General features: G+C 39.5%; 1 protein-coding gene across 1 annotated transcript; it reads right to left on the minus strand.

Moving 5' to 3' along the window:
- Window positions 1-897: 897 nt before the first annotated feature.
- LOC138010929 (putative beta-lactamase-like 1) lies at window positions 898-6,027 on the minus strand. The gene has a single exon (XM_068857937.1). The coding sequence runs from the start codon at window positions 5,559-5,561 to the stop codon at window positions 3,873-3,875; it is 1,689 nt and encodes a 562-aa protein (XP_068714038.1). The 5' UTR covers window positions 5,562-6,027; the 3' UTR covers window positions 898-3,872.
- Window positions 6,028-10,000: the final 3,973 nt, after the last annotated feature.

The raw sequence follows: 10,000 nt of genomic DNA on the forward strand, positions 1-10,000 counted from the left end.
TAGACGGGGCCTAAGATCTACGACGGCGACGGTCGACAAAAACGTCTCCTCAAAATATAACTTAGCTTTATCATTCAGTTTTATTCACATCCTACAATATGGGCAAAGTATCCTAAAAATTAATTGGTACGAGCGGTTTCAGAGTGAAAATAGAGAATGAAAGATTCTCTTTTGTATGCTTCAGTCGTCATCAAAACCTCAAATTTGTTGATTTCACGTCGTCGTTATGCAGAGGACCGCAAGCCCACTTGCTAAAATCCGTGCTGCACGTGCAGCACGATTATTTATGCTCTTTTAACCAATGATATTACTGTTTTGTGGCGATGTCGTGGTCGTAGCCGTCGCCGTTTCTTGAACTGGCTCGTTATCAAAGCTAAAAGGCTTAAAATTGGAGAGTTACGTAAGCTTAACAAGTTTTTTTACCTTTTAAAGTCAATTTGTTAGTAAATAGCATAATACCTTCGGTGTTAATGAAACAAAATGCAAACGATGACGTCAGCAAATATTCCCTTCTCTCCATATGAATTGCGATAGCATATCGTTTCGACTAATTGGAATGCGGTGGCTCTATGCGGTGCTGCATAGATTGTTTGCAACGATCTCTGGAGACACAGATAACACTGACAATGTTGTAATGTACAATTGCTGGTGGACGAACAAAAAGAGCTAATGATCATGAGAGATCTTTTGTTTTCGTCCACCAACATGGCGGTGAAAAACACCTATCTATAGTTTCTCCCAATAGCCCTTATTCACGATAGCCGCCGCCATGTTGGTTTTCAAATTGCCATGCAAATTAGCCATGTGTTATGCCGGGGGGGGGGGGGGGGGCAAACATTGGAATAAAGGCAAATTGCAGAAAATCGGCTCGTCGAAATATTGAATTAACATCGCTAAAAGTACATTTTAGAATTTAGAATTAAGTACCTTTTATAATAATTTTGTATCTTTTGATTGCCTCCGACATTTTGACTTTCTACTTCGTTATATGCTCATTTTTCACTAAAAAACATCGAAGTAACTTGTGTAATCATTCTGTTTTACTACTTAGGTGATAAACATTCAATGAACGTAAAACAAATCATCTGTGTGGCTAAGATGTTCGTTATAATCTCTCGAACTGGTGTTGTTTGCCCCCTCAGAAGTGTGTAGCTAATTTGCATGATAACAGCAAATCCAACATGGCGGTTATCGTGAATAAATAACAATTATTCCATGAGCCCGAGTTGGATATGAAGTGATAAAATAACCAACGAGCGCGTTGGTTATAATCACTTCATATCCAACAAGGGCGAATGGAATAATTGTTTTAATAAATTCTCAAACCGGGTTTTGCCGCCGATTTTTATTTCCACAATTTTACAAAGCGTCCGGAAAGAGCATCTTGGCGCACTATTTTCCATATGACGTAAAACTTCGACTATTGGCTCATAGTCGGAGTCAGGCTAGAAATGCAATAGTCGGAGCTGAAAATTTACTAAGGTCTATCAGCCACTATCAAAAAAACCATAATACTCTTTGTTTGTCCCTACAATATTTTGCATAAGCATTGTTTCCAGTTTCTCTTGGGACCATTAAAAGTCCCAATAGAAAATAAAGTAGAGTATTATGGTATTTTGATAATGGCTAATAGCCTTTTTCACGGTTAGCTTTTCTCATTTGCATTACAATGTAATCTAACGTGGATGCGACGCAATTTCGGGCTAAAACTACAAAATAGCCCGAAATTGCCTAACATACATGCTAGATTATTTTGTAATGCAAATGAGAAAAAACTAACCGTGAAAGGGCTATTAAATATTACGAAAGACCAACTTGAAGTAAACAAACGAAACAAAATTAATTTAGGAACCCAAACCTACAGGAAGCAATTAATTAGTTCTTAAGCGGAACATGAATACAGAACCCATACATGTCCGATATACTGCTGCAGACACTTCACAATGTGTCATAAGTTGTTTAAGTGTCATGCATGTATTACTTTCGGTTAGGGTTTTTGTTAAGGTCATGGTTACAGGGTCACTTCGTGACGCCTACACCACCAGTCTAACGTGAATTTCGTTACGTAACTGAATAGGCCATAGATGGATAGATAAATAATTGGATAGATAGATAGTTTGATGATCAATACATTGCAGCCCGAAGGCTGAATTGCATTTTTACAAGTAATAAATCGATAAAAAGTATGTATAGAGCTAAGCACAATAAAATAAAAGTATAACGAATATGATAAAAAGGGAAACTAAGAATCTATATACATATATTATCAACACAAAATCTAATAATAAAACTATTTATAAAACGATCTGTCTTACACTTAGGTGCGGTAAAACTCCTGTTGAACCTTAAGAGTATAACGTGACGGTCCACTAAATGGTATTAAACCGTTCAGACGGTGTTCTGGGTCCTTAATAATGGTGTCGAAAGTATTAGTGCATAGCCCGATGATGAAATCTACAATAGGGACAATGTTCACTAGTTCGATGGCCTCCTGGTAGGGTAGTCCTGAGCATATTATAGACATGGCCCGCTTTTCAACTCGCACCAACTCGTCTTTTAGGTACTTTGGCAGGGTATAAAAAAAGACAGGTGCTTCGTACGGAAGAACAGAGCGTATACAAGCGGTGTAAAAGGAGGACATATACTGCCGAGGAACTCTTGATCTTTTTAATTGCACTAAGAAATACAGACGCTTTGACGCTTTCATGATTACGTCAGTAATTGATCGTTCCACGTAAGGTTGCTCGATATGGTCAAACCTAGTAGTTTAGTACTAGTCACCCTCTCTAGTTCTTTACCATCTACTACAATACACACAAACTGGGGCTCATCCTTTGCAAAAGATATCCTGAGGTCCTTACACTTGTCGCTATCGAGTTTGCCTCTGTTCTGCGTAGACCACTCCGCAACCTTGTCCGCGATCTCCTGGGCACGACTTCGGTTGCCCTTGGCAACGACTGCTGATGCGGTCATATCGTCGACGTATTTCCATACATTAGCTAAGTTCTTAACATCTAAATCATTTATGAGTACAAGGAATAGCCGTGGGCCTAGTTTTGTTCCCTGAGGGACCCCAGAGGGCACTGAACCCCACTCGGAGTAACAGCCTTCAGATAGTTTGATCCTTTGGGAACGATTAGAAAGAAAATCTATGATCCACTTGATAATTCTTGTGGGCAGATTTAACCTGCCCAATTTCTCTACAAGTACTCTATGATCCATAAAGTCGAAGGCTTTTCTATAATAAAAGAGAATTTCCGAGATCATGTCTGCCTCCTCTTCACAGCGAGTCTACGTGCGAGATTTTTGTTATGGAAATAAGTCCTACTTTACATAAGAATGAAAACTAATTTTCTTAAGAAAAGCTTCGCACTTAGACTCGCTTTGAAGAGGAGGCAGACATGAATTCAGACATGGCCTATTGGACAACCCTCCTGACTTGCTTATCCACTGCAAAACATTGCCTCTTTTAAATTTTAAATTCTTTATATTACAATGATATTCCTGCGAGTGAATATAGAGTGGTAAAGTGATGACGTCACAAAAACTAAATTTATGAAATTATGGGATTTACTGTGATATTCTGAAAGTACATGATGAAGAATGGCCTCTTGCTAAAAATCAGTATATTGTTGCAATATGCAATATGACTGCATACAAATCCTTATAATTTTGTCTTTGTATGGAGTTACTGGAGCATGGAAGGGCTAATATCTTACCCCCAAACTGCAATAAGATGCTGATTTTTCGCAAATGGCCATTCTTCATCATGCACTTTCTGAAGATCTTAATGAATCCCATAATTTCATAATTTCAAATATTTGTGACGTCACACTTTATCACTCTATGTCTCATTCTATGTTTTGCTTTATTTACGGTTGAACTCGACTTGCAGTAAGTAGAGACCCTGGAAGCTCGAATCCCGGCGACAGGTCGTCGTCATTAAATGGAAGAAAATGAAGATCTTCGAACTGCCCCAGTCTTTCTCGTCGACACGAAAATGAAGGTTTCGTAAAGCGTGCTTGGAATATCAGTCTTTTTCCAATGTAATGAGCCTCAAACTGGTTTAATTTGGTATCAAGATAATATGACACCTCGAGAAAGTTCTTCTTTCCCACAATTTGAGCAAACGTTGTCTGTTGTGTTCTCGCCAGGGGGTCGGTTCTTGTCAACGTGTAGTTCCCAATGTAAGGCTCCGAGTCGATTGGAAATTGTGATAAGTCTTCCAACTCGATAAGAGTTTCATTCAGTGCCGGGAGAAGTATATTAAAGATATCCCAATTACGAGGTCTCCTTAGTAAAAAATCCTTTGAACTTATCATCAAGCTCATACCAACTTGAAGCTCTGGAACAACGGCGAACGAAGTCACGTACGAATCTATCGCCCCTCCTTTACTCCGGACCAGGTAATTCTCCTGAAATTCCATTTCCCAGGGACTTCCCCAGAGAGTTACTCCATCGGGGGCAATACTCATAGGGTACATCATCTCCCAAAGGGACCCTGGTAGAAAGAGGGTTTGTTTGGACGGTTGGATAAACATCATCCCAAGCTTAACCATATCCTCCGAAGTGGAGTACATCTGGCCAGTCGGGGCTAACCAGTAGATATCCATAAATGACATCCGCGTTCCATTAGGATGATGCGGATAAGCTAGGTTTTCAAGTAGGTCTTGGGTGATATTGAAGCCACTCTTCGTCATATTCAAGGGCTGCAAAATGTGCTGGGTTACCCATTCCTCAAAGGTTTGATTGTTTAAAAGTTTCTCAGAAAGCAATCTCGCAAGTAAAGTGTAACCAACGTTGCTGTAAGATGGCATTGTTCCAGGCGGCAATACGAGACTGCGATTTTTCAATGCTTCGAGTTGATTTTGGGTCGTGGCGTTCACGCAGGTGTAGAAACAAGGTGCCTCTCGAGGAAGACCAGACATCTGACTAGCAATCTGCCTTATGGTGATATTCCTCGCCGTGAAAGGATTTTGAATGTGAAAATCTGGGTAATATTTACTTAAAGGGTCATCAAGCGAGTCAATCAATCCGTCTTCGTAAAATTTGTACACCATCAAAACCACGAAAAGCTTGGTGATGCTGCCAATCCTGTACACTGTTTTCGCATTGGGCATATTTTCGGTCCTGTAGGTCTTGCTTCCAAAATGCTCGCTTAATAGGACGCGGTCTTGATAAAACAGGTTAAGTGATATCGCAGGAAGCTGAGCCGTTTGGTTGACAGCCGACTCAACTAGATCTTTAATCTTATCCAGAGCTCTCGTGAGATTCCCAGGAATGGAGTCTGGCAGGGGAAGGGGGCTGGGCTGTCGAGCGCACGGAATGAAAACCTTCGGCGGATCAGTCTTGCTAGGGCTCGTTAGTATTCCACCATTCTTCTCATTGTCGTTTTGCTTGGAGGTGCATTGTTTGTTGTCTTTTAAGACCTGCCAAATCAGCAAGGCTGTAACCACAGCAGCGACAATGAAAGTCACAGTAGTAATTACTTGCCATATTCTTACAGCTCGCGAATTCTTGAATGTGATGGACTCGATGACCAGATTTTCAACACTCGCCATGATAGCGTTGGAAAAGTGAAACTGCAGTTATGCTAAGTAGATTCGTCTTTTTTCCTCTGTGGTCTTTGTGGTAATATAAAGCCGAGACGTGTTTCGAAATAAATGACGCACTTCGTTGCGTTTGCGAAATCACTGGGCTCACGAATGCCTGGCTAAGAATGTGGGCGTTAATAGGTGAACACGAGAGGAGCGAATTTCAAGGATTATGTCCTTGTGTCACGTCCTTAAACAAAAATATTATAATACTATAGTGAGACCCACTTGTGCATAACAATGCCGTGTCACATACGACAGTAACGATGACATAGCTACATCCATAGCGTTTTACTATAAGTAAGCGGATTCCGGTTGCGACAGAAATTTAGAACCATTTGCTTTCGAACACCTCTTGAAAGTTTCTCCTCCGTTCTTAATTATAACTTGATCGAATTCCATCAACTAACACTTCTACTTATATGCTATATTTCTGAGGACAATCGTTGCGTGGGTTGTGTTTACTTAGCTGGGAAATATTGAAAAGAGCTTTGAATAAATATTCTACAGGCCAAACGGCACCTGCTCAATGACCTACTGATAACATAATAAAATAAGTCCATAAATAATTTTTTAAAACAGTCTTTCGTTTTGGAGTCAAGCTTTAAGTTTGGAAAATGGCAGGTGTGCTGAAGTTGAAAATAAGTTCAATCAAGTTTGTTTGTAATTGAATGAGGAGCTCTTAGGAGAAAAAGTCGTCTCGTTAAAAAGGATCCTAGCAGCTGGCAATGGGGGTTTTTAATATCGACTCCGATTCCCAAAGCTGAAATGCGACCAATGAATAGTTAAGCTGTAATGACATGCTCAATTCTCCGGAGAGAAATAATTTTCTGGTAAAATTTTGAGGCTATGAAAGGAAAATAAAATAGGGGGCCAACATTATATGTACCCGACACTTTATAATTTATTCAATACATATTCACGACTATCTTAGTCGTACTATCGCATATCCTTTATGTGTCCAATTTGCCGAGAGAAAGATTTTTCTGGCAAAATGCAGAGGCTATAAAAGAAAAATAAAATAGAAGCTAACATTTTAATCAAGTATCCAATACAGACTATCGACACAATATTCAATACATATTCAGGACTATCTCGTCAGTACCGTTGCCGCATATTCTTTCTCCGTCCACAAATATCGTTTTAAGCATTTTTGCATCAACATTTTCTTTGAGATGTTTTTAATCCACACTTCTTTCTTATCTGTGACCCTGCTCTGCTATTTTTTAGAAGCTTAAAAATGAGTGGCGATCAGCCGTCTAATGTCTTGGGTGATAAGGAAATGAAGATCCGTTCGATTAAGTGCAGTCCATTTAATGACACATTCATTTTCTTCGATTCATCTGATTCAGTCCTTTCCATCTTTTTCTTGTCACGTTAGAGTTCTTTTTTAGAGTTTTAGGGTTAGAGTTTATTTTTAGGGTTCATCCGCTTAATGAAACAGTTGTTTTTTCGGCTTCTTGTAGGAAGCATTCATTTAATTCCCGTTACTCATCAAATTCCTTAAAAGTTTCATGCCAGTTTAAGACATTTTAATTTTTCTCTAAATGTGAATGTTTCAATATTACACCCTACTTGCTCTTGGTACAAGAATGAAATGAGATCTGTTACAAAGATGATTTATTATTTATCAAGAGGTGATGGACTCTTGTATTTACTTCTTGTAATTTGCGTTACCTATTACCATTTCCTTTCTTGATTCACTTATTCCATCTTCCTCTAATTAGAAGAGCATGCATCAGTGCTGTCTGTTCCTCCAGGCCCTTTTTCTGAGTCCGTATGATCATTATTATTATTATATTATCATTATCATATTGGCACCTTAGGATATGGCATTCATCCAGAGGGAAAACCGCATCATTACAGACGATTCTCTTCGTCTGCCTTTCAACCGCGCGGTATCAAGAACGAAATAAATATACTCTGAAATATGCATGCCATCATAACAAGATTTTAATAAATCGGAAATGCTCGGTACAGGCATTGATTGGCACATTATGAATGTACTATTCTGGGGATTTCTTTTCCAAGCAAAGGCATCAAGAATCACGCTGCCGCGGACGTTTAGCTCTGCAAACTGGTAGAGGAAATGACAATTCAAATGATTTGAAACTTCAACCCGGCAGTAGCACGCAATTAACCCATAAAATCCTTCTTATGGAACCCTGGGGCGACAGTGCGTCAATTACAAACCATATGAAGACATTTTCTTCTAGAGACCAATTGCCTTTTAATGGCTGGCCTCTGTCATGCAAATGTAACCTGCGTATTGACTGCTAAATTGTGTATTCTCATCAGCTAAACCACAAGAAGAATGATGTTTGCCCACTCATGTTGTTATTGGATTAACGGCTAACTAGTACTGTTTTTTGTTGTGAAATGACAGGGACTTCAGACACTCAAGCCTTTCGTTATCTTTTTAAAGTCAAATATTAATTTATCGTGTATATCTGTGTTGGAACAAAGTCAGTTAACATCTTTCTGAAATTTTAAGGGGGTGGCTCTTAACTACCAAACCGTTGCTATGGACCCCTTCAAACCATCATTTCTCGAGTCCCTTTAGCTCTACAGTTACCAAGTGTGTCCTTTTTAACATTAGTTTGTCTGGATCGTCCCACAACCATATTTGGTAAATTACGTCACCAAAACAGAAAATGCCTAAAAACTCAGCGAGTTAACTATTTTTCACAATTTTTAACGCAACAGTACGAGATCAGTTTAACAAAAAATCTGTAGCATGGATCACGAAAAAAAAAAAAGGTATTTCTCAAAAAGTTATGACGTCATGAGGCCCTCCTTAACTACACTTTTCGAAATATCGGTTCCATTTTTTGGACAAATAGAAATTCCATGCTACAGTTTAGGAAAAATGATGGGGCAGTTCCCAACCGGTAAAAAAAAAACCGCCACTTCTATTCGTTTCCTGAGAGTTTGTACATGTTTTCCCTGAAACGCACAGCAGAGGACTGGGACTAGTTGCGCATGCGCATGCTGATTGAAGTGATGTCAGATTTTCATTGAAAAAGTTGCTTTATAGAACCATCCATGCAATCGTTTTGTAGGGCACTTGACTAAAACGCCTCCTTAGCAACCATTGCTATTCTGTAGTTAAGTGCCGCTCCACTTAATGGGTGTTTTTAAAGAGGTTGTGTCACCGATCGACATTTAGCCATATGGCCATATTCAGCGACTGCATGGGAACAGGCAACTAAATCAATAAACGTAAAAATAACTACTTGCAACAATGTAGGAAGGTTTGAATAAAACATCAAATACAGAAGGAGGCAGGAATGGGCAAAGCTGAAGAAGATTTTAATCGGAGTTTTGGAACGCTGTTCAGCCTAACTGTTTTTTAAAAGATGAACTGTTTTGTTTAAAAGTAATTTTGTGGGTTAAGGCGGGAGCTCATCAAGCGGAGCCTCCATCTCCACTAATTCCTTGAGTCAACTCTTTCCCGAGTAAATTTATTTTTAGGAACAGGTTTTTCCCTCGAAAAGTATCATAATTCCCTTGACGCTGAGATAGCTCTGTTTTGATTGGCTTTTACAACAGTGAGCGTGCTGAATCTCCCAAGGGAAGCGTTCTATAAATAAATCTACTGGAGAAAGGGTTGAGTCCAAGGCCAAGTATGGGCGATAGAGGTTCCTCTTAATGAGCTCCTGAATAACGTCGAGTTGCAGATCGATTACGGGAGAATCAACCTCGTTCCCAGGGTCTCTCTTCTCTGCATCCATTGTCGTTCCTTGGGAACGAGGTTGGGGGCGAATAACAAAATGAACGGAAGACCTTAGACAGCAATGACCAGAAACAGGTTGCTGCCCAGCGGTTTTCGTTAAAACAATGGTTTGCTGGGGTGCTCAGTCTCGCGGGCTCAGAAAACCTGGTTGTGGTCATTGTTATTTAAGGTTTTTCAAAATGAACTGCACTGCCGTGACATATCCCATTTAAAGCACGAGTAAAGGACGTTTTCCGCGCAGTTTCCTACTATTTTGAAATATTTCATTGTTTTCACGTGACGTCAACGTCACTATGTTGGTGGACGAAAATTAGCTCCTTTTTTTCGTCTGCACCAGCAATAGACCTTTCTCGCTTGTACATTTTGTTTTCTTTTCCCAATACAGATCATGTGATAATACTCAGGAGGTTTGGTCCTTTCTTTTGTTCATTAAAAAGAGTGCATGCAGACATACTCATGCTTGCATGCGCTCTTTTTAATGACCAAAACAAAGGACCAATGCTCCCGAGTATTATCACATGATTTGTATTGGGAAAACAAAATGTACAAGGAAGAAGGTCTATTGTACATTGCAGCAATGTCATCTGTGTCTAAAAATTGGTTGCAAATCAACTATTTCCAAAACCGACCATTTGCTTTCGTGCAGCAGAAAGACCATATCAAAAGAAAT

The sequence above is a fragment of the Montipora foliosa genome, chromosome 7 (genome assembly GCF_036669935.1).
Source record: "Montipora foliosa isolate CH-2021 chromosome 7, ASM3666993v2, whole genome shotgun sequence".
NCBI classification, from domain to species: domain Eukaryota; kingdom Metazoa; phylum Cnidaria; class Anthozoa; order Scleractinia; family Acroporidae; genus Montipora; species Montipora foliosa.

Coding starts and splice junctions, on each gene's coding strand:
- LOC138010929 (XM_068857937.1), bottom strand. CDS start 5,561: ATGGCGAGTGTTGAAAATCTGGTCATCGAGTCCATCACATTCAAGAAT.